The sequence below is a fragment of the Idiotropiscis lumnitzeri genome, chromosome 13, assembly GCF_059441095.1.
Source record: "Idiotropiscis lumnitzeri isolate Australia: NSW breed Sydney's pygmy pipehorse chromosome 13, RoL_Ilum_1.0, whole genome shotgun sequence".
In the NCBI taxonomy this organism is placed as follows: Eukaryota; Metazoa; Chordata; class Actinopteri; order Syngnathiformes; family Syngnathidae; genus Idiotropiscis; species Idiotropiscis lumnitzeri.
Window position 1 is genome coordinate 13470001 of NC_142403.1, and position 24807 is coordinate 13494807.

The 24807-nt window shown below is 38.7% G+C and overlaps 4 protein-coding genes across 5 annotated transcripts; 3 read left to right on the top strand and 1 right to left on the bottom strand.

The window, feature by feature from the left end:
* Window positions 1–1764: 1764 nt before the first annotated feature.
* LOC148324503 (serine protease 57-like) lies at window positions 1765–4523 on the top strand. Its single transcript, XM_088312306.1, has 5 exons — window positions 1765–1893; window positions 1975–2128; window positions 2921–3050; window positions 3140–3394; window positions 3903–4523. The coding sequence occupies exons 1-5, from the start codon at window positions 1830–1832 to the stop codon at window positions 4068–4070; spliced, it is 771 nt and encodes a 256-aa protein (XP_088168432.1). The 5' UTR covers window positions 1765–1829; the 3' UTR covers window positions 4071–4523.
* A 1126-nt stretch (window positions 4524–5649) lies between these two features.
* LOC148324504 (spindlin-Z-like) lies at window positions 5650–10503 on the top strand. Of its 2 annotated transcripts, none has more exons than XM_088312308.1 (5): window positions 5650–5947; window positions 6433–6478; window positions 7252–7499; window positions 7948–8181; window positions 9204–10503. In XM_088312308.1, exons 2-5 carry the CDS (start codon window positions 6459–6461, stop codon window positions 9407–9409), a joined length of 708 nt encoding a protein of 235 aa, XP_088168434.1. In that variant the 5' UTR covers window positions 5650–5947; window positions 6433–6458; the 3' UTR covers window positions 9410–10503. The 2 variants fall into 2 exon arrangements, with proteins under 2 accessions (XP_088168434.1, XP_088168433.1); XM_088312307.1 differs by having other exon boundaries at window positions 5650–5939.
* Window positions 10504–11457: 954 nt separating this feature from the next.
* micos13 (mitochondrial contact site and cristae organizing system subunit 13) lies at window positions 11458–14212 on the bottom strand. The gene is made up of 4 exons (XM_088312310.1): window positions 13863–14212; window positions 13369–13525; window positions 12638–12695; window positions 11458–11903 (listed from the first exon to the last, which is right to left on the bottom strand). The coding sequence occupies exons 1-4, from the start codon at window positions 13889–13891 to the stop codon at window positions 11806–11808; spliced, it is 342 nt and encodes a 113-aa protein (XP_088168436.1). The 5' UTR covers window positions 13892–14212; the 3' UTR covers window positions 11458–11805.
* A 1171-nt stretch (window positions 14213–15383) lies between these two features.
* Window positions 15384–22891, top strand: hsd11b1la (hydroxysteroid (11-beta) dehydrogenase 1-like a). Its single transcript, XM_088314158.1, has 6 exons — window positions 15384–15563; window positions 19817–19947; window positions 20032–20235; window positions 20355–20448; window positions 21138–21303; window positions 22136–22891. The coding sequence occupies exons 1-6, from the start codon at window positions 15479–15481 to the stop codon at window positions 22317–22319; spliced, it is 864 nt and encodes a 287-aa protein (XP_088170284.1). The 5' UTR covers window positions 15384–15478; the 3' UTR covers window positions 22320–22891.
* Window positions 22892–24807: the final 1916 nt, after the last annotated feature.

The following is a 24807-nucleotide window of genomic DNA, read 5'->3' on the forward strand; positions in this document are numbered from 1 at the left end:
TAAAGGCATTTTTTTTCACACATACAAATCTGCTTTCTATTTTCTTACATTTATCAGATTACAGCACATTAACTACACATTAAACAAAATATCACACAGTATCAGGAATGACAGTTCTACAGTGATGAAATGCTAACATGCTAACACATAGCAAGATGTATAGTGACAGCGTCAATGATTTTACCTTTCTGCCCTGTAGTCAGGTAATGTTTCTCATGTGAATTGAAAATATGGTAACATGTTAAGTTCATATGCGCAAAAAATATTCAGACAATGTGAGCAGAAAATGCACAAATGCAGATTGCTAAAGGTTTTACATTTTTGACCTGTACTCTTTTATATGGTAATTTGAAATAAATTAGAAACACCTTATACACGAGCAAGATAGCAACCTGTGTAAGAGAGGATTGTGGTGATATTTTTTTTTAATTGAGAATTGATGACATGCTAATTTACATACAAATGCCATGCTAACATACAGGACAGCAACCTGAGTACATAAAAATGGTAAGCGTGTGAAATAACACTGTATTCGATTCAGGCACTATAATGTATTTCAAAACAGAACAGATCAACTGCTAACATATAGCAAGATAAGTGGCGAGACAGGGAGGCCATTTTCACCCCAAAAAATCTTGTCAACTTTTGATACAGATCATGCTTTGAAACTCCCAAGCCAGGTAACGTTTTACACTAGGCTGCCATTTATGGCAAAACGGCGCCCTCTATCGGCGATATATCGGAATATCTTTAAAAATAAATAAATAAAAACTTGACGCTCATTCTGCCGCTCTCTGCTGGAAATTATAATTACTCTATATTCTGCCCGACTGACAAAATGAGGAGCGAGCGTCACTTACTAGAAATAAAAGACAATGTAATTCGCCAAAATGTTAGACGAATAATTTACCGAAATTTAAAAAAACATTTAATTTGGATCGGCATCATAAATTCATCAAATATGCATGAATTTTCTCAGCGAGATAAACTCGTTTGTGGAGGTAATGACCATGGATGGATGGATGGATAATACATTTGCAGACAGAGAGATTTTATGACACAACACTTGAAAATTATTCCACCTGAGAAGGAGGTATTTCTTACATTGTAAAAGGTAAAGTTTCACATTCTAATTCCAACGTGTAGCATTGTATAAGGGCAAACTGCAAATACCCGTGCATTTAACTGCATGTAACAAATGCTACAACTTGCATGATAAATGTTTCACAATGAGCCGTTGGTTGCGGTGCCTTCACTGAGCTTGGTGACCGGCAAGAAGAACTATGTTGAAAGGGAAAACTTGCTAAAACTTACAAACACCAACCACAGAAGTTGTACAATTTGCGCTGTGAGGTCAGAATGGTAATCTTTTTAGTGTATTCAATTAAATATATGTTTAATATGATTTGCAAATCATTGTATTCCGTTTTAAGGTCCCAACTTGATTGGAACTGCGGTTATATTCTGCAACAATCATATTGTGATGTCAATTTGAATATGAAAAATTGTATTTAGTTTAAGTGGGACAGCAGCTGTCGCGTCTGCTCAGTGCAATCACACCTCTTATTGCAAGAAATGAACAAAAAAAAAAAAAGCACAACTGCATTTTTTCCATTTCTTTTTTTTAACAGTTATCTATTACCGTATGATCTTTAAAAAGGAGATGACTATTGCTTATTTAAACCTTGACAGGTATCTGGAGTTCCTTACTTAAATAAATGTTGCAAGTCCACCCCCCCTCCACCAGCATGTTGGCAAACGCACTGAAGCAACAACAGCCCACAATTCAGTTTAGTGCCCACAATATTAGGAACAAGACTGAGCAGAAGATGAGCAATACAGCAAGTGCCATGGCCATGGCCATCCCGCTTCTGCTCTTCTTCCTCCTAAATGGTGAGCGCCGTTGTCTTTTTAAAGAAAGCTTTCAAACCGCCTTCAAGAATAACAAAATGGAGCGTTTTACTGGTTTTTTAGGAGCTGATGGAACGCACATTGTTGGAGGCAGAGACGCTCCTACGCACTCGCGTCCGTACATGGCCTCGCTGCAGATTCGAGGGCAGCATTTCTGTGGGGGGTCGCTGATCAGAGAAGACTTTGTCCTCACTGCGGCACATTGCAGGACACGCCGGTAAGAAGTTGCCAACATGGCTTTCTGCCCATTTAAAATGAATAATAATAATATTAATAAACCCAAATAAAAATGATAGTAGTTGTGTAGCTTGTGCTGTTTACCATGAGTAATAAATTATTTATCTAGCACATTTCACAATAGCTGGAGTTGTAACTAAGCACTTTCCATATGGTGTAATATTAATTAGCAGGAAATTAGAACATAAATTAAAACACAAACACATAAACAATAGATACCAGCAGCAGAACAGTGACAGTCTTATGTTGATTCGAAAGCTAAAGAATAAAAATGCGCTTCAAATGGGTTTTACAAGTGGACAGAGAGGGGGCTTGCCTAATATTTAATGGGAGGTCAGTCTATAGGAAAGGACTGGCAACAGAAAAGGCAAAATCCAGCTGCTTAAAATAAAAGAAGCTGGACCGAATAACAGCACTGATTTGCCAATCGAATTTAAAATCACTTTCCAGTTTAAAAAACAAGTTCCAAGCCTGTTTTGTCCTCTGAAGCTTCCCACTGTCTACCTCAGTACAGCTGCTGTACCAGGTAGAGTCATAGTAAGGCTCTCGATGGACCAGTGGTAGAAAGCCAGCGGCAGCTTCCTGTCCAGGTTGTACTTCCTGAGAACCCTCAGGAAGCGCAAACGCTGCTGGGCCTTCTTTATCAGTTGAACCGCCTTTCAGGGCAAGAGAAAATGGATTGAGGGACTTTTTTCCAGTGACCACTTTGATCTTAATATTTGTTAAGAACCTTAATTGCGTATGAAATATGCATCCATGTTTGCTTTTACAGTGCACTCACGGTGGTGCTGGGGATAGACTCCCTGCAAGGTGATGAGCCCAACAAACAGGTGTTCACCGTCATCAGAAACATCCCGCATCCCGACTACAACGGCGATCAAAATGACATCATGCTCCTAAAGGTGAGGATAGAGATGTGTTAAATCACATTGTCTCTTTATTTGCTCCCCACAAAAAACCCTGAAAGAATTTTCCGTTTGACACATCTCAGCTCAACGCCAGCGCCAGACTAACTGAGGCGGTGCAGCTGATCACTCCCAAAAGAAGGCGCGTGGGAAGACGCAACAGGTGCATAACGGCCGGCTGGGGGGACATCGGCGATAACCAAACCTTGCCGGACACTCTTCAAGAGGTCAACGTTACCCTGCTTTCGCAACGCACGTGTCGCAGACGATGGGGCTTGGTCCCCATCGTCGGGAGCATGGTGTGCGGCACCGGGTCCCGCATCTTTCAAGGCTTTTGCTCGGTACGATCTCAATCTTAGGGAACCACTGTGATGTCAAACTAAAAGCTAAGCACAGTTGCGGTGTTGTTGGACGAACAGATTAGAGTAAGATAACAGGTTGGTTATCAGAGACAGATTCTATTAATTGATACAGAAATAAATACACTAAGGATGATTGGGGACGAAGCTGGTAAGGTACTTTTGGGCGAATTCCAGTGTCGGCCAATAGATGGCAGAACATTGTATTATACTGTGTATATTTGACAGAAGAAGAGTGAAAAACAGGAAGTATTTCAAGCGCAGCCGAGTTTTTGCTCAAAATGAATTTGATGTCTGTAATCCGGCTTTTTACACCTACAAAAAGTGAAATTTTTTGGTTCGTTTCAAAATGTACTGATGCATATTGTAAGATGATTAATTTGTTGGTTTGTATCATTTCTAAAGGGCGTTCAAAGACCTTAAAACAAGAAAACGTATTTAACTAACTGGCCCATTTTTGTGTCCATCTACTTGTGTGTGACATGTTCAGGGTGATTCAGGTGGTCCGTTGATCTGTGACGGCGAGACCGCAGGCGTGGTGTCGTTCTCCGGGCGACGATGCGGGAACCCCAGGACCCCTGACGTCTACACGCGCGTCTCATCCTTCACCGACTGGATTTCCAGCGTTTTGAACAGCAATTCGAAAAATGAACATTGAGATGTGTGACATCATCGCCTCCAGTCACGCAACTAATTTGTAAGTGCTGAGGTTGTGAAGGCATGTTAATTATCCATCCAGCCATTATCTGTACCGCTTCTCCTCATTCGGGTGTCACTGATTTTGCCGTGGAATATTTATTTGCGATGCTTCAGACTGGCCATTCCACAGCTTGACTTTTCACGACTTTAACGGGAACACTGAGACAAAAACGAAATTCTAAATACATTTAGAAACTATTTCTTTGACGAGCATCGACAAAAAAGTCTTTTCAAAGCCAGTAATAAAGGATTGAATGTGAAACATAATCAACAAGTGCACATATACTATATGTTTGAACCACCAAACTCAAAGATTTTTTTTTCCAAAATGTGTTGCAACATGTAATATTGCTGCTCCATTGGCCTGCCCCACAATAACATTGCCTCTAATAAATATTCCACATAAGCAGTATCGATAGTCTGTCCATCTGTCTGTCCATCTACATGTAAATCTGTTATGTAATTTTTGATCAGGTGGAAATACTCCATTTTCAAAACAAATGCAGTATGAATGCATTAGATTATTTTAATTCCATTTATAGTTAGTCAATATTTATCATGATATTCTTTGTAAATGTGCATTATATGCAGTATAGTTCGCATGTCAAAATGGATCTGACTCCCCAGCAAATCAGTACCGATAATGTTCGAAAAGCTCTTCTGGCATACATTGATATCGCTCACGTCTTCAAAACAGGTCCCCTGGAAAAAATATAAATAAATCACACTGAGCCAGTTCAGGTGGGTAGGGGAGTTGCTCCAGCTGGGCGTTGTTCTTCTTAGCCAGGAATTGTCAGATGCGCTGGACATTTTGAGGAGATACGTTGTCATGGTGAAGCAGCCACAAGTTGCACTGCCTCGTCTCGCGCATTGAACAAAGCAAACGTGCAGGATATCTTCTAAAACATCTCGGTTGAAAGCCCATCCCACATTGAAGCTGATAACTCGTATTGTGGGTTTGAAATATATTATTTGCTTTCGCTATCCAGGAACTGTCCAGATACATCTTGTCAGTATGGTAATTATTTAGGGACGGAAATACATTTGAATAAAGGTATCCAACACTGTTTTGTTATGTTAAAATGTACATAATTAGACATGAAATTGGGGCTATATCATTCATCGCACAAAAAAGTTTCAAGGACTCACACTCAAAAACAAAATTCTGCCTAGGTTAAAAACTTAAACAATAAATTTGCATTTTTTACATAATAAATTTGTATTTTACCTAAAAGAGTGAATGACATAACTTAGTATTTGCAACTTCTTCTAATAATGACTTATGGACATAGTAGGAAGTAGGATCTCATTATTACAACTTCGTATCTTATAGTTATGACATTATTGTTTTTAATATTTCAGGCATTTAGGGGAAACACAACCCAAAATTCCGACTCCATTCGTTTTCTTACGTCAAAATCCAAAACAGTACCTACCCTGTCTGCTGAGCAGGCCCACCGAACTCCACCGCCTACATTTACCGGCGTCCATTGCGCTTGCCAAAGTCTTCTCGCGCTGTTCGCGACCAAACAGCATGCTGGGAAACGTAGTCCTTTCCCGCCATCTCCCGCTTTTCGCGCAGCATTCGCGAGATTTCCTCGAGTCCGGTTCCGTGTGGAGAATTTTTTTTTCTTTGGCAGAAGAACCGAACCGATATGAAATCCGCGTACAGGTGAAGGCAGACGTAAGGCTCGTCGGCGTACAATCAGTCTGTGCTTGTCGAGTGTCAGTGGAACTTCAGAGGGGCGGATGTAGCTTCTAGCCGCCCCCCCCCTGCCTCCCTGGAACATCTGCATTGAGGTGGCGCTCGGACAAGCGAGGGAAACTGGTAATATGGCACGTCAGAAACTAATTATGACCTTACATGTTGGATGTAAGCCAGCACAGGTGTGTCGGCGCCTTCTGTAGCCTTCGTGTCATCGCATTTGATACGTAGGTTGTTGGGTTTTCCCCCCCCTCTCCATTCGCACGACTGTGTCATTTTCCCAACACTAGCTGTCGTTCGGCACGGCTAGCGGACCGAACAAGAGCTTGTTAGTTTCAAAACGTTACTTAGCGGTGAGCTAACTGGTTGTGAGCCGTGCCAGACGGCGTCGCCCGCATACATGCACAAAATCACTTCCATTGCGGGCGACGTAAATACACGGAAAGTGGTTCAGGGGGAAGCGATGCCATTGGCTGAGGGCAGCTGTCGATCTCCGCGCATTAGGATGACGTCAGTCGTTGGCGCAACTGGCCTCAGATGTTTCGACATATGTTCCACATGCTCTATGTCACTTGCCATTTGTTACTAATAACAAGATCGCCTTTTCCTTTTCTAGCTTGTAACCATCAGATTTGTGGAGGCATGTCAAAGAAAAGAGGCAGGTATGTTCATACTAAGATAATATTAGGTTTGCATGCATCAGTTTTTACAAATGAAGATGCAGCAATCAATCAAATGTTTCTTAATGATCATAATTGTTTTGGTCTTAAATTGTAATATATTGTAACACGTTACACCAGTGGCATTTATTAAAATTCACAATTTGTTTGCCAGCATTATTCTACTTACCTTCTACACAGGGTGGCAAGGCCGGAGAAGTGAGAAGTGCAATTCTCTCACACCCCTGTGTTCCAACAAATCAAACAACCTTCGGCAATGCATAACTTGGAGTGGCAATGTTTTGCTCGACCTTCTGTTCAGTGTCAAGGTCCTCTTAGTACAGATTTCTCTTGTTTTGGTTGTGAATGCCGAGATGGAATTCTGCAACTGATCAGTACAATGGTTAGTTGGGATAGTTAGGGATACTTGTCCGCCCCAAAACCCTGAAATTCCCAGACTTTTTAAAACTAAATATATCTATGTACAAACAATAGGTAAAGCATGTCAAATTAAACTATTGCCCATGGGCTCTATTTACTGAAAGCTGTGTGCTAATATTTTTTTTTTACTTAATAATGCACCACAATTCTGCACCATGGCAAACTACAAGCAACGTAATAAACATTTTAAAAATTAATACCCATAATGCAAGCTTTAAAATGCTTGTAAAGGCTGATGGCGCTCCTGTTACAGATGCCATCACAATGTAAATAAAATAGTTGCCTCTATGTCAAAGGACATCCTTCAAGTGCAATAACACACTTGTACTTGTCAGGAAGCGAAGCAGCGGTGAGCTGAGCGACGCCGGGAGCCCCGACCCCAACTGCATCCTGGGCGTGCGCATTCAGCACAACTGGCGTGAGAAGGGCAACCAGAGCAAATGGAAAGGCACCGTGCTAGACAGACTCGGCGTCAACCCGTCGCTCTTCATGGTCAAGTACGACGGCTTCGATTGCGTCTACGGCATCGAGCTGTTCAAGGATGAGCGCGTGTCCAACCTGCAGGTCCTCTCTGAAAGTGTTGGTATGTCCACAAAAATGCAAGCGCATTTAAAAAAACTTGTCATTTCTCCATTTGGAAATTCGAAAAACATCAGCACCTGTCACCAGTTTCTTAATTAACACAAAATTGTGTGGACATATCTGTCACAACAAAATGACGGAAAAAGTAAGCAAGCACCTGAAAGTTGGATAGTTATAGCTAACACAACAAGCTCCTACCAGAGTTATTGGCCCTCAATAGCAAGCCGCTATCCCTCAAAAAGTGATGCTTCATTTTATTTTTTTGCCTTTGGCATCTAATGTAACTCATTGATTATTCAAAAGGTTTCCCTCAGAATCCGGAATGCAAGGGCTTGTTCATCACTGCTGAAAGCTTTAATTCTTCATCGTGCTCTTATTATTACAGTGGTTGTACCTCGAGTTGTACATGATTTGGTGCATTCATCTTGTGCATTTTTTTTTGTGCGCAGTAAACAACAGGATCAAAATCCCAACGGGGGCCGAAGAACTGGTGGGCAAAGCCGTGGAGCATCTCTTTGAAAAGGAGGACGGCGAGAAGAACGAGTGGCGAGGGATGGTGCTCTCCAGAGCGCCAATTATGACCAATTGGTATTATATCACCTATGAAAAGGACCCGGTTCTTTATATGTACCAACTATGGGACGACTACGCTGACGGGGACCTTAGGATTCTGCCCGAAGCGGGTGCGTAACAGCGTGTCCTTGACGGCCATTTTAAATGTCTCCGGGCTGCCCATTCGAAAGTGTGTCACGTTGCACCATCTGACACGCATTCCATACAAGTCACAAGCACTATGAGCACGTCTACACTTTTGCTGAAAAGTATCGAGTTCATATATGCTTTGTGCATGAATGACCAACTGCACTCAAATAACTATAATACCTACAGTGTACATTTATAAAACATATGACATAACTCTCACATACCAAAGTAATCAGTAAGAATAGTCAGCAGCATTATGTCGGAAAATAACGACAGTAATAACTACAGTATATGCACATGCATTTTATTGTAATGGATTATTTTGAATTGTTCTGTTCATTGCTATTGTACAGGAAGTGGCTAGCTTTAATAACTCATTAATAAATCATTAATAACTAATCTGAGGGGCGATCAGATTAATCTTGACACATACCCTGTGGCGGGACTTTTTCTTTTGACTCTGGATTATTTCAAATGATCCTGTTTATTATTATTGTCATATATTATTATTGTCATTTATTTTTATTGCGAAAGGTGGCAATTCTCAAGAGTAACTCTAAAGTATTGAATAGCAGTCTCCCCTCATCATATCATAATTCACGTCATCTTGATTTTTTTTCTTTCCTGTGTAATCTAATTTTATATTACATTTTGCTATATTGCAGTATTTTTCCACACTGACAAATTTCAGACTCCCATAGCAATAAGCTTGAGCCAGCCTTTAAATGCAGAGATACTATTGTAGACATGAGCATTGTGACCCCAAGTGGACAAAAATAATACCTGACACAAGTATTTTTTTGTATTGGCATTATCCATCCATCCATTATCCAAACCACTTCTCCTCACACTGTATATGAAGAAAGCTTTAAAATCTACTCTATACATAACACATAAATCGATTGTTGCTCCTTCACGAAATTTCATCTATCATCTGCTGAATGTAAGTAACTCCTGCGATAAATATTTGACAGAGACGTCTCCCCCTTTCAATTTTGTTCAGAAAACAAGCACCTGTTGCCCGCTGACAGGAAACCTGGCGAAGAGACTGAAAGTCTGGTGGGCAAACAGGTGGAGTACGTGACTGACAAAGGTGTGAAGAGGACTGGCCTGGTCATCTACCAGGTCCCTGCCAAGCCCTCTGTCTACTATATTAAATATGACGATGACTTTCATATCCATGTCTATGACCTGGTCAAAACCACCTAAGAGGAGAGAGTGAGAGAGCAGCGCACTCCATCCCTCCCTTACTCATACTTCAAATCTCTTCTTTAAAGCCGTGGCAGAGTAGTCAACGCTTTCTAAATCATATACGGTCTGTTCTTTTTTTTTCTTTGTATGTTTGCACAGCACAGCTGTTGCGTTCGCTCTACTCGCCGTCTCCGCAATTCCGAGTCAAATAGGCAATTTTGCTGACACCAAGTTGGGATACAGCCCATTCCACATTGGCATTAAGTGGATTAACAGGGAGTTAAATTCATTTTTTTTTGTGCAATTATATAACTTACTTAAAAAGTCGGGATGAGTGGAATATCGCACAAGTGCTTTATAAGACATTTAGAGTTTAGCCTCCAGTTGGCTATGTAATAAAGTGTGTCATTATCGCAGGGTATCTGTTGCTTTATCCACAGTGCTTTCTTTGTACTGCTTGGATGGGTGGATTTTGCTTGCTTCCCAATGACACTATCACACAAAGTAAAAAAAAAAAAAAATCAAGTGCCTTCAGGCTCACCATATTTTTATTTTTTTTGCAATACCGGACATATCTCAGAGCAGGGGTTGGGGAACTAAATATTAAAAACAAATACAACCTCATAAAAATCTTTAACCCACTTGTTTATAAAATGTGATCATTAACAGTTTTTTTTTTTTCATAATTAATAATAAGGATAAAAGGTTCCCCCACCTGCGTCTTGGAGATCGAGTATGAAGGCTTCTAATTGTGTTACATTCAAGAGACTCCTCAATAGGCAACTTGCACACAAGCTTGCAGTCAAGTGTCCTGGTTCTTGGTGTGTTTGGCAGAAAAGAAAAAGAAAAAAGATGCAGTCTGAAAATCTTTCAATACAAAATCACCAGTGGTCGTATAATCTCTGTTGATATTGTCAGGAGCACTTTATTGTACGTTTATATGTTTAGATTAGTCCCAACCAGCTCAATAAGAGACTTCATTTACAGGCATGATGGTTTAAAAAACAAACGAAAAAAAAAACAATGCAGCACTTTCAGTATTTAATGTGTACAAGTTATGTGAAATTGTTGTGAATATTTCAGCCAAACAATAAACAGGTAGCTCACACCAATTCTGGTTCTAGTTGTGTGATTTCTCAGTGTACTGTTCACCCGACTCAGAGGCGGAGACATGCCGGGCACTTCTTAAAAAATAAAAGAAGCACCTCAGACGCATTACTAAAATCCTTCTCAATTGCTTAAATGGATAGATATATTTAAAAAACAGACAGTGGCATCAATAGCGGTAATTAACTCAGTCACTACCAGCAGAGTAAAAAAAAAAAAATGGATCTTTGACATCTTTAGCCGTCAATGGCAGTGAATGAGTTTACCTGAAATATAATTTAAAATGGAAAAATGAGATGAGCCCCATTTTTTGGGCGACAATTCATCTTTGCAGTTTACTTCGAGTGTCTAGAGACTCATTTTAGAAGTTTGGACATGTGTTTCTTTCGAGCAAAAAGCTTTGACCAACTCTCGCTTTTCCTGTATGTGTAGATATGAAAGCAGATAATGATTGTGGAGCAAGGAGCGGTTGCAAAACCTGTTTTGAAAGTGTGAGACTCTCTTTACCTGAGCAATTTTTCCGATCATCGAAACTTGTCATGTTAAGTAACAGACGCTCGCCAGCCAAACAGTTGACACTTAAAGACATTCAAATAACAAGACAAAACATTTTGTTTACAATTGTGCCAGCAACATACCAATTTGGCAAGAGCAAAAAGCTGAATGATCTTCAACTGATTTATTTTTGTAAACTTTTTATGCGGTACTTCCTAGTGTATGCACAGTAAATCCGAAAAATATTAAGATTACTTTTAACATTTTGTTCGTTTCAAAATATAAACTCAAAATTTTGGAAAAAAATTTAATGTACGCAAATTAACCCACGTGATGTACGTTCATCAATTATAATTGCCTTTGCAAAAAATCTATAAAAAAAAAAAAAAAAAAAAAAAAAAAGCATACTTTTGGAAAGTGGAAGGATACCGAAAAGGCAAATGATTTGTGCAAGAGACACAAACTGAGCAGTTGGTTGTTTATTTAAAAACGTTATATTATCGCATTATGTACAATACCACAAGCCACATCTCAAAGTGAACAACTTGTTGGACGTTTGTTCTATTGAACACGGGTGGGGAAGCTTTTTCCTATTAGGGGCAAATTTGAGTCCGGCAAATGGACGATGTGATTCCTTCTGAGCTCTTATTTGCATTTATAATTGCACGGCTATGTTGTCATAAAACGTGGCCTACCTGCCCTTCCCCACCTTTGCTCAATAGCTAACAACTCTGGACGACATGTCAGTCAAGTGCAAAGTGACAAAGACTTTTTGATAACAACAATCAGCTTGCCCCCAGAGGTGTTACTGTTCACTTGGCGAGGTCTTTAACGTATTGGAAGCCCCGAGTGGAATATTCGCTTGCTTTTCTTGGCGCCTCAGACAGCGCTGCTATGGACGACCGCACCCCTGCGATAGAATGAAACAAAAATCAGCAGATGACATATGTGGAATCAACGAGAAACTAAAGAGTTCAACCAAAAAGATATGATGACTAATTGAAATTTACCAGGCTGCTCCATGCGACACCACACTGTCACATAGTGACATTTTCTACGTACTGCTACAACTAATAAGTAGACTTCCGTTAGCATTTGCAAATTATGTTTAATTATGCACAGGGCTCATCCTGGACTGAGCTGAAAGACCCTTTCAATAAACTTATTAGTACTTTTAATCTCCAGTAGACTTGAGTAATGTAATCAAAAGAGCATCAAACACCTGCAGCTCGGGTTCTGACCAGAACAAAGATCAGATCATATTAGTCCAGTCCAAAAGGCTTTACAATGGCTTTCAATTGGCTGCAGACTAGATTTTGAAATTCTGGTCCTGGTCTTTAATGGTTTGGGTCTTGAATACATAAAGAAATGCTGATTTGATACAGTGAACCCAGTAAGGCTCTGAGATCTGCAGACTTGTGTCAGTTATTTCAAAGTAAACACGGTGATGCTGCATTTAGTGGTTATGCTGCACGCAAATAAAATAAGATGCGAATCGAAGTGAAGTCATTTTTTTTTCCTTTAGTAATTTTCAAACCTATTTTTATTTCTTTACATTTAATTTTGTTTTTAGGTTTTCTGTTAATGTGTTAAAATGTTGTGATTCTTATGTTTTAGTAATTTTGTCAAGGTACTGTTACTCACCAGAATTCCAGGCCTGCACGGGAGAGAATTCAACCTTGGGTAATGCTGGAAGCTGAGCCTGAAGAGACAACCAAATAGATTACGCTCAATTCAAATTCCATCTCGTGACATTAAAGTTCATACGTCCTCAATTTATGTCATCCATAGTTTTGCCTCATCCATGGCGTATAATGAACTAGTTAAGGTGGTGGAGTAAGAATACGAAGTTACATGAAAAGGGCAGTCAAAACATTTGCCAAGGTGCCGGAACTGAAGGGGGTCCTCAAGAGACAGCTGACATTGCCTCATATCGGTGACGAAACAATGGCACCGCTTTAAACAGCACAACAATATGTTGAGAATCCCCCTGCCATCATTGGGATCCTTACCAGCTATTGCTGGCTGGCGTACGGGTCACTGAGACCGATGGCTTATATTAGTCCCTAATCAATGACATGTTTACTTGGGTGTGTTTAACATTTTGTACATTTCATTTGATTTCTACTTATTTTTACAAGGAATGTGAAAAATTCTTCCACTGTTGAGAGTTAAGTTGTGTGTGCTCCATTTTGTATAATGTTTTAAAATATTTTTGAGTTGTGTTTTAACTAAAATGTTTACGATAATTACATCATAACTACTGCTTTACGGTTCCGATTTACGTACGAAATACGTCGCTGCCGTAGGATTAGAAATATGTCGTAAAACGAGTACCCCTGTAAAAGGTGTCAAAATATGGTGTCACTTAATACCTCCAAGCCAAAGTACTTCATCCACTCCTCCACTGCAGGCGGTACGGCCGCTCCGGCCCGCTCCAGAGCCTCGGAACCCTGTTCGCTGGTGCCCAGGAGCCCGGAGTCATAGGCGATGTAAAGCGCCCCTCCTGCAACGGTCACCTTCGTCGCCAGTCTGGGAATTAAATTGGAATAAAGACTTAAGCACACTTCAGCGCCAACACGTCAACTTCAATGAATTAACGTATTAGTAATGCAGCATTACTTCAATCTGTCTTTCGATTGTTTTTGCTAACTGGAGTGCATTAGCTCGTTTATGCAGGACGTCAGGAAGAGCCCAATACAGAACATAGCAAGAATGTGTTCAACCGATTTAAGATTGACAATCAACTACAGCAAAATAGTGCTAGCGTCGCCTGTTAGGACTAGCTAGCTAGCTAGCTGGTTGCACGTCGCAGTTTTGAGTTCTGCAGCGGCAACAAACTACTGCGCACAAGAAGAGGAACACTTACTTGATGACAGGGAAAAGCTTAGCAGCCATGGTCCACGAAAGAACGCTTTCCTTTCAAACCAACGGCGATGCTTGGTTCAAGAAGTGCACCAAAAACAGACTGGGATTGAAGGACACACTGTTGACTGTCCGTTCAATAAAGTTTCATTCAAACTGGAACAGTTTGTGGCAGGTGTCGTAAATATGACAGTTATCCAATTTAAATTTTTCTCTTTTTAACCCGATGCAATGAAAACAAATATTTGTAAACACGTTCGTTTAAGATATTTCTCAAATAAAATGACAGATTTTTTTGCCTCGTTTACTCTTAATTGGCACTGTCGGACAATGCATAAGTAGAGCGTAGTGCAAACGTGATAGAGTTATGTCAAAACAACAGAACGTAATCAGTCTGTGGGCGTGATTTGTATGTTGTGACGTCATATAGGGTCGTACGACGTGGACTGTCACTTGTTTTTTTTTGTTTTTGTTTTTTTTTACTGCCCCATTAGTGGTGCATTTTAGAATGACCTTGAAAATTATACACTGTGCAAAACAAAATACAGGATTACATTGGCTGGGAACCATATCACTCCTTTCGAATTTAAAGACAGTTATTAATTTGTATGTTTTATTGGGAAAGTTGTACAAAAAGCATGAATTATTTTTTATTTATTTCAGGTCTCTTCGTTTAATATCAAAAGTGTAAATCAATAATTGCTATTCATTCAGAAATATTTCAAGAGTAAGTGTAAATCAATAATTGCTATTCATTCAGAAATATTTCAAGAGTAAGTCTCACGTGTACTCTTGTTTGAAATGTGAATTATAATTATCTTTTGAAAAACTATAATTCTTTACATTTTATATATATATATATATATATATATATATATATATATATATAAATATATATATATATATATATATATATAAATATATATATATATATATATATATATATATATATAAATATAATTTATAATGATGATTGGTATACTTTATTCTTTGTTTTGATGTCCTGGTTTTGATGTCCTGTATGTATGTAAAAATGTAAAACATTGGAATAATTGGACTGGCTGGATTTTGTATGAGATTTGTCAATAAATAAATAAATAAATAAAGTTGGCGTGGTTGTCACGGTTCCGTATCCCAGCTGAAGCATTCCCACTTGCAGGTGTAACATAAATAAAACACACATTCATTGATTTTAGTTTGCGATTAGTTCACCAATAGATAATTCACCAACAGCATCGTAAATTAAAAACTCCGAGTGAATTGTACAAACCCTCGGTATCGACAACAAGTTCTGGCACGCGCTTGTGTTAAGTAAGAACACTTTTGGATAATGACAATAAAAACAAACAAACAAGATAACCATCAAGGCTTTTTTTAAAAACAGATTTTAGTTTGATAGCGAGCTTCTTCCATCAGTCGATTGACCATATTTGAAGAATAAGGGCAGACTGACCTCAATGTTCAATGTGCACAACACACCCACTTTTTTTGCACATGCCAAGAGGGGAGGCGTCACATAAAACCTGCCCTGGATTTACGACTCACTTCTCGTGCAAGGTAATTCACTTCGCTGGGTGTTTTTACTTACCGACTTAATCTAAATTCTAATTAGTTTACAACATGAAAACGTTGACCAAAGTCTTGCTCGCAAGTGTTGCTGCGGCTTTGCTCGCTTTCAAGTGGAACGCGCCCACGTTTGATGCGGGTAAGTTGGATCTCTTGCGCACACTTTCACTAAAATAAATAAATAAATGCATAAATATATTGTTGTTTACTGGAATGAAACGTGGGGACTTTTAATCGATGTAATTGATGTAATGTCATTATCACTCATGTGCAGTATAAAACATAGGAATTTTGATTTGGTGCCATTTATGAAGAAAAAAAAAGTAGGTGTGTATTTTTGCAAATTTTTGTGGTTTAAAGTCAATGTTACAAAACACTTTTAGAAATAGAATGCAAATAGTGGATGCATTGCTCTCCCTAGTATTAATGCAAATAAATGTGGTTACTAATGTTCATTACAGTATTAGTTATTTTATAAACCATGGTTCAATATATTTTACAAGTCTTTTGGGGAAGAATTCTTTATAACATAACTTATATCAAGAAAAGTGACGTACAGTGCTGTGTCTGGCTGCAACAACACAGGTGGGAGGTACAAAGTTGCAAGTCTTCATTCACGGCCGGCACCGGTTTTGAATCAAAAGCAAGAGATTTTGGCTTAAGCCACGCTGATCTCTTTGCGTTTCTGGCCACATTCCTGCTCCATACATCCATGTTTGTGTTGGACACTTTGTTGAATGCAAAGTTTAACGCCTAGCAATGTTAGAAAAATGCTTGTTGCAATCCGTGGAAATATTTACAATGTTTTTTTTGTAGTTCACCACAACTACGTAACGCAGGTTTGTGAAATATATATCTTCGATAGTTGTCGCGGTGTGAATGTAGGAATCTTTGATGACTTTCACCATGCTAACCGCTATCGAGCCTTGAGGATGAAGTTAGTGCTGTTATCTAAAATAAGACAAGTCGTCAACTGTTTTGGGTCATTCGATGAAACAGTCCGCTTGTTTGCGCACAGGTGTTGAGAGATGTTTGACTGGTTGAGAACATTTTTAACAATGGTATTATGATTGATATTGTAAAACTAAGTCAAAAATTATATGAAATTATGCTTGTATTAGGCAAAGGATTTGTAATAAGTGTTTAAAAGAAAACAAATTAAAAAAAAAAATCTTGGCGACCCTCCGCCCCACAGATTTGACATGGTTCAAAAACATTTGCGGCTAAAATTTAGCTATAACACGTACACGAAATGCCAATTTGTGAACTGTGTAAACACTAAAAAATGTACGTTAATAGGGGAAAATACTTCATTTGAACAAACATCAAGCAAATGTCGCCATCATAAAAACTTGTGCAGGTAATGCTTTAAAGCACAGGTGTCAAACTCTGGCCCGTGGGCCAAATTTGGTCCGCACTGTATCTATATTTGGCCCGCAAGGCTATACTAAATGACTACTATACCATTTTACATTCTATATAATAATTGCAAAATTCAAAACTAAACATTTGATTGGATTAATAAAACCACTTCTAATAAAAAAAAAAAATCAATAAAAAAATCTGCATTTATATTGTTTTTAAAAAATGAAATGCTGGCCAGCGGCTTCGTTCAAGTTTTACTTTTCGACCCATTGTGTATTTGAGTTTGACACCGCAGCTTTAAAGTAACATTCCTTACTATCACACAAGTGTCAAAAGAAGGTAACCAAAACAACCAAACAAAAACATTGACTTCCACGCCAAACATGCACGCTGTGTTCATGGCGTCTCTGATCCAACAGTGAGAGGAGACTCCGATTTTTTTTTTTTTTTTTTGCTGCCCGTTTGTCTATAACCGCTACAAACAACAAGGCACATATAGGAATAGTTATGATTGTATTATTGTCGCGTTAGCGTTGGGTACTATTTTTATACACATTATTAACCACCCGATTAATTAATGAGAAAGGACAAATATTATTTAATTATATTAGTGTACATTTCTATAAAGTACTGTGAAATAACGTACTACGGTGGATCCACTCTGGGCCCCTCCAGCAGCAATTACTGTACATCCTCCTCCGATGTATTTCTGGGTATAAAGGCAAGCCACAGAGTACAGAACACTCAACAGCAGATCTGTGTTTGGAGAACTGCGTGACGCGAGCATAACTTTAACGTTTTCCCCTGCGGAAGAGTTTGTGAAGAGAGGTACAAAGTTAGTGTGTAATCGCACATTATTTGACATGCTTGTGACTCAGACCGCACAAGATGGATTTAAAATGTGGCTTTCCGAGCATTTAAATGAAACCGTGGGAGGTTGTCATGGGAACATGGAAGGTGAGTTACAAAATGAGGTTGAGAGCGAGCGCCAGAGTCCAGACCGCATGAAAATACAGCAAGACTAATTTAACAAGCCATTGAGAGCCGTGCTAATTGGAGATGAGATCATCGAATTCATTAAAAGATCAAAGTTTGTTTTTTTTTTCATAGAAAAGGGACTGACTTCCCTGAATTCATTTTTGAAAATGGCATGCGTATAATTAAGGAGAAAAATGTTTCTTTTGACGCAATCAAATAAAAAAAATATTTGAAATAAAAAAAAAAAGCAAAAATAAAGACAGTTTGCAAATTAAATAAATTAATAAATAATGGATTGAAAAAAAAAAGGTACCAATTATTTCCAAATGTAAAATTGCTGGTTTGCGTGATTCCCCTTTCATGAAGGTTTAGTTGCAAGTTTTAAAGTTTAGTTTACGACTTCTGAACTTTTGTTTGCGAATAAACGTCAATGTTGTTGGTGGGTTTGCTGCCGAACAATGTTAGAAGCCTTTTCATTGGTCAGCTTACAATAAAACAATCACATTAATAGATCTTATTAAATATTTGCATATTTAAACATTTATATTTGATAATTATCAGGCATTGAATCGCTACTTACAAATTTGTATTTCAGAATGTGAAAAAGGACATGAAGAGAACATTCATTTTTATTTGTAAACAAAAGCAGCACTTTTTTTTTTGTCTGGTTTGCACATTTTTTTGTTTAAATTTCCAACCCATTTGTAGTTTGATTGTGTAAAAATAAACAAATCTCTCCATAGAGCGGAAAAAAAAAAACCTGTGCACTTTGTTGTTTAGCATCATCCTGCCTCTCAAGTCAAATACCTTGACCTTGAGATTACAATAAGTGCTGTTTTCGCATTACGAATATGATTAGCTAGATATGGGACGCAGTCCCGGTTGCAGTTACCGCTCTCACTTCTTACAATATTGGTGTCAAACGACTATTTTTATGACCTCTGCCCAGGACTAGTTGTTGCGGAGGTTGCGTCAGTACTGTAACACACGCGGAGCGACCGGTTCTTGTGTAAAAGATTGCTGCAATTCCCCTTTATACAGTCATCAACATTGGTCGTCTTTGCCCCAAAAAGAGAAGTTGTACAGAGAAGATACACACTTCAAACACTTTGTAAAGTATTCCTTAGAGCAGGGGTGGGCAAACTTTTGGATTGGCGGGCCACAATGGGTTCTAAAATTTGACATAGGGGCCGGACCAGGAGCAGTTAGATGGAGTGTTTTGGTAACCTCACCTCATCTGAGAAAAAAAATACATTTAATTTGAAATGAAAATGAACAAAAGCATTACAACAATATATGTCTTTGAAAAACCACAGTATTTCGAAAATAAAACATAAACAAGGGTTATTCATTTATTTTTTTTCCAGTTCGGCGGGCCGGATTAAAACGTTTAACGGGCCGCATGTGTCCCCCGGGCCGTAGTTTGCCCACACCTGCCTTAGCGCTTGTCTTGATGTTCTCACGTCACGAAATAGGAGACTATTATTTAACGTCCGACTATTATTTAACAACAAGCTAACTCCCTCACACCATTCTCCAAACAAGAAGCTATCTATATAGCTCCAGTCTTGTGGAAGCCCACTAGCATAATGCTAACATAGAATGTAAAATGTCAGAAACTGATTTAGCAGAGTTTAGTAAAAAAATAAATAAATAAAATAATAATCTGTGCAGCACTTGATTATTTGAAAAGAGAACCTTGAACCTTAGAAATGTGAGGCAGATGTACTCACCATTTGTTCGCCATGGTGTCCTTTTCCGTAAAATTAAAAAGAAATAATCCATGAGTCGGTCAAGATTATTTTTGCTGCTCTCTATGTACCCGTTGTTACCTAAAACAGCATCACCTACAGAAACGCATGAACAGCATTTTGGTTCTCTGGGCAGTATTAAAGGGGATCTTAAATGCGCGATGACATCGTACTTTTCACTGCTACCCCAACTAAAAAGATGAAAAAAAATATTGTATATTTTATGAGGCTTTACAACATTTGCACTGTGCTCAACTGACTCAGACTTCTTGATGGAAATGATTTGGTTTTCTTTCAGAATCTCTCCGAGGTGCCAGGGTCTTGGTGACCGGGGCTAGCACCGGTATTGGTGAACAGATGGCTTATCACTACGCCAAGTTCGGCGCCCAGATCATCATTACGGCCAGGAGGGAGAAAATCTTACAGCAGGTGAGTTCAAAGGATTTTTTTTTTTTTTTTTTTAAAGGGACGATGAGTTTGCACATCCGTCAACCGTCATTCTGTGGCCACTAGGTGGCGGAAAAGTGCCTGCAAATGGGAGCTCAGAAGGCCTTGTACATAGCAGCAGACATGAGCAGTGACTCCGACCCGGAGACGGTTGTAAATTTCGCTCTGGACCAGCTCAACGGTCTGGACTACCTCGTTCTCAACCACATTGGATCAAGCCCCTTCAGCATGTGGGAGGGGGATGTACACCACCTCGGGTGGCTGATGAAGGTAACGGATGACATTGCGACAACAAACTAAAACAAATCTATGATTTAACGTTGCAGAGATTTTAATAACAATTGTGAAATGGCGACATCCTTGCGTATGTTTCCGTGTCCCTCCAAAAGGTCAACTTCTTGAGTTACGCTCAGATGAGCTGGAAAGCTCTCCCCGCCCTTGAGCAAAGTAAAGGCTCACTCGTGGTTGTTTCGTCTGTTTTAGGTAAGTTCACAACCTCCCGTGTAGAAACACCAATGATGACTAGCGCCGAATGATTTAAGGATTAATAACTGTATTATAATTTTTCTGACTTGGTTTTCATTTGCGATTTTCTTCACAATGTACAGTGACATTCACAAAAATGACAGAAAATGGCATTATAGCATTAAAAACAATAAAAGCTGTGGCTGGAATAATGGAAGGACACTAAAGAGGTTTTCTCTCTCAAGTTTTTGAAAAACACTTTCTGTCAAGTATCATTTTGTATTTATGTGTAATTGTGTATATAAAAAAGCATTTTTTTTAAACTCCAAAATGTTTTACATTTCGTACTAATGTACATGTTCTTTGGACATAAATGTCAGGTGATATGTCAATAAAATCATTGTCCCTTAGCAAAGCTAAATTAATTCAAATATACCATTTTGAGACTTATTATTGTGTAGATCTCACAACTCAATACGATGTGGCGCAAAATATTACTGATGAGATTATAATTTTTTTAATATACGTTTGACATCGAACCTCTTCGTCACGATGACGTCAGCCGTTTACGTGTTCCGGTCTGAGAGCACCTGCTAAATTGCTAATGTAGCCGTCGTCCCAAAACGATAAATCATTGAGCCATACTGACCACCTCAAAGTCACGATTGTAACTTATTTGAACATGACTATTGATGATTCCTCAACAGGTAAACTGACCAGCCCCTTTGTAGCTCCCTACACGTCAACCAAATTTGCCTTGAATGGTTTCTTCGGGGCTCTTACTCACGAGCTGGTTATGAAGAGCAGCAACGTATCGATCACGACGTGCACACTGGGCCTCATTGACACGGACTCCGCCATGGAGAAAGTCAAGTAAGTCTGCAGTGGGAGCACGTTCACTGGGACAAGCATGTTATTGCACAAAGCAGGAGCGCATGTAACAACTAACTGTCTTCGCCGTTCAGATTAAATCCACTGAATGTTTAGAGCGCAACGATAGAAATTGAGTTTCTAGTTTCACTCAGGTGTACGAAAAATACACATCTCAAGACAAATCAAATACTTTGAAACACTATAATTGTGGACCGAAACTCCTTTTGGACCAAAATATGTTTTCTTAATTAGTAAATTATTAAAAGGTGCAAATGTATAGATTCAAGTATGGTTCCATTGTATAAACAGACATTGGAGTTTAATTGTTCTACACTTTCAAATTGCCATAAGAACTGTTGCAACATTTAAATAAATTATTTCAACAGATCTTTGAACTCAAGTATGCTCACTATAGTATTACACATTGTAAAATTATATAATTATTTAAACAATGTGTATATATATATATAAATGACTGTTTATAGAAGTTCATATAATTAACTTTTTTACAGTTATACAAATTTTGTAACTGTTGTGTGTAATGATCATAATTGTAATTGAATCTCAATCAACTGCACACTCTACCAGTCGTGTCGAGTTGACAAAGCAGCATCATGCACTGACGGAACTATTCCGACATAATATTTTAGCAGAATTGCGGCCTGATTTCTCTGCATTTTCTTACATTTCGACCCCAAAAGAACCATTTCACAAATAAGCACCTGAATTAACACTTAAACAGACATCATTACAGTGACTTAATTCATCCTATCATCCATGGATCCGCCGTGGTTAAATGCAGTGATTTTTTTATTGTGTGTGTTTGTACAAGGGACGTCAGTCACGTACCAGCCTATCCAGCCAGTGAAGCGGCGTTGAACATCATCAAGACAGGAGCCACCAGACAGCGGGAGCTCTTCTACCCTTGGTACACCTACATCGTGACCCTTTTTAGAGACTTCTTCCCCGATACCAGGGACTACATGATACAAAAGTCGTACAATTATCAGCCATAAACATGTTAGGGCCACAATTGCCCTCACTTCCAGTGGTAGCTTAAGAATTTTAAAAACTTGATATTGAAGATGCGTTGTATATGTTACTGTTTTGTCTTTGATTTGATGCATTCTGCGATCCAATTCTTTTGAAATGTTCGCCTTGTTACTACATCCCTCACTTGCACGTTGCGAAATACTTTATACACAGTTCAACTATGTCCTCATTCAGCTTTTCACAGAGATACAGTGACAAAATGTTCGAGCCGATGTGGCATGTTGAGGCCTGCTGCCTGAGAGGCAAGTTGGTAAAATGTCTTGTAAAGGAGAAGGAGGTCCTTCTTGTTACTGACTACAAAAAATTTAAACGTTTTAAGAAAGAGTTGCAATAAGAACATTGCCAATTGAACTATACTCACTTTTTATCTCTTGTTCGTTACAATTCCTACAGAGTCAACCATGTGAAATATAAGGCTTAAACACTGATTAACAGAGTTGTTGAAATGAAAGTTAAAATATGTCCAGATTTAAACAAGATGTAGAATTACAATTCAATACTCTGTTGCCGTCAAATAAATTTAAAACAAACAACATGTCTATGATGTCGAATGTCTTTTCAAGATTTCTTTCTCAGAGAGTCCTTTAGTTCTTGTTCATGCATGATACAGATTTTTTTTTAATATTTTGTTTTTTTTTAATCACTTGTGTACATATGCGTTAAAAGTGTCCGTATAAAATTGACAGCAGTACATTAGTAAATAAATATGAATTTCTTTTTCATTATTTATTGAAAGGTGGATACCGACCATTTTCTCGACGTTGAGTTAATTTTTGTGAAAGTTTGAATAGAAATGGAGCATTTTAGCGCAGTTCAAGTCTATAGGTGCCTCGCTGTCGCCATCTCGTGGTCAACAGGAGAAATGCAGTCAGTAACAACTTGCGGGCATCTAAAACATTTGAAACGTTCCCTCACTCGTTCCAAACAACAGACTCGACAGTATTACAATTTTGTTGTTTCGATATTAAAACTAAACTCAATATTTTTAATTTCGGTTTTGAATCTTAATATCCAACGACCAAAAGAGACAGCACTGATGTTCTTTTTCTTGCAAAATCCTGCCGAACGTGGTGGAAAATAATCACATGATTTGCACAAGTATAGCATCGAACCGAACAACAGACAACATTTCTCGATTGCTAAATGCTCTTCTCGTAAATATGCAATAAAAAATCAGCTGTCACAATTTGTGACCTCAGGTTTTAAGTAGTTAGGGTTTTTGAACTAGGGTTAGTGTTTCAAGACCTACCCACGAATGTAAAAAGCAATGAGATCATCTGTTGAGAGTTGCTTAAACTGATATCCAATCAAGTTTCCATTTTGTAAACAAGTGCCTTAAAATGACAAAATAAATAATTAAATATTCATTCATACTATGAACAATTTAGAGCAGACGTAAGCAAGCCACGGTGCTGCCCATATAAAGTATTCCGGAAAAAACTGCCAAAAGACATTGCAGGTTAAAAGACTTCCGTGAATTTAAAATTGCATCTGAATTACAATTCAAAACTAATAAGAATTGAACACAATCTGAGGCGTCAAGAAGTGTGCCTTGTAAGTGTACCTTTGTTGTCCACATGAGGGCAGTAGTGCCAAACTGGTGAAATATTCCACTTCAACCAGCAGATGCACATTTTCTAGAACTACAAAGGCACTCTCCGTCTCACACACGCACACAAAAAATCATAACGTCTTTAATGTTGACGCCATGAAAAAAAAAAAAACAGATTCACTAAACATCCAAGTTCGAAAACCTCCCTGGTCCCATCAGTTTCCTCCTCCTCCATCCGTGAATCGTTCAAATCTCGATTTTGTCATTGCGAATGCTGGCCTCGGTAGTGATTGCATCATCTCAGACTTCCAGCAGAGCGAGCCTTTCTCACCGGGTTGCTTTTGTGTCTTTGTTCGCCTCTTCCAAAGGCACCACGGGCATCCTGTGAAGCTGTTGGCTCAATCCGTCCTGGTGGTCTTTGCTTTATTGTCCCACATGCTCGAAGTTGTGACCATGTTGATAGAGGGAACCCCCCCCACCCCCTCCACGACCCCCAATAAACTAGCAGCTAATCTTCGAGTACTGTATGCGCGAAGTGAGCGGTCATTGCGAAAAAAAAAAAAAAAAAAAAGTAGGGATATATTCAGATTTTTTTTTTTTTTTTAAAGGTTTCACTCACTGTTCCTTAAAAAAATTAAATCCCTGCTATATTGTTTCTGTCTGAATCAATCTTTAGGCTACTGGGGTGACTGGACATGGAATGTGGGTGAAATAAATCCTTCAAGTATTAAAATGCTCGAAAACAAATACGTAATACCCTTTCGAAATAATTCACTTGATGTTTGCAAACTATCGAATGACTCCCTAAGTATACTTGCACACCCCGAAATTAAATCGCTTTGCGAACTTGTAAACAAACGCAATGGTGACACCTAACGGTCAATTTGGTGACTTACATT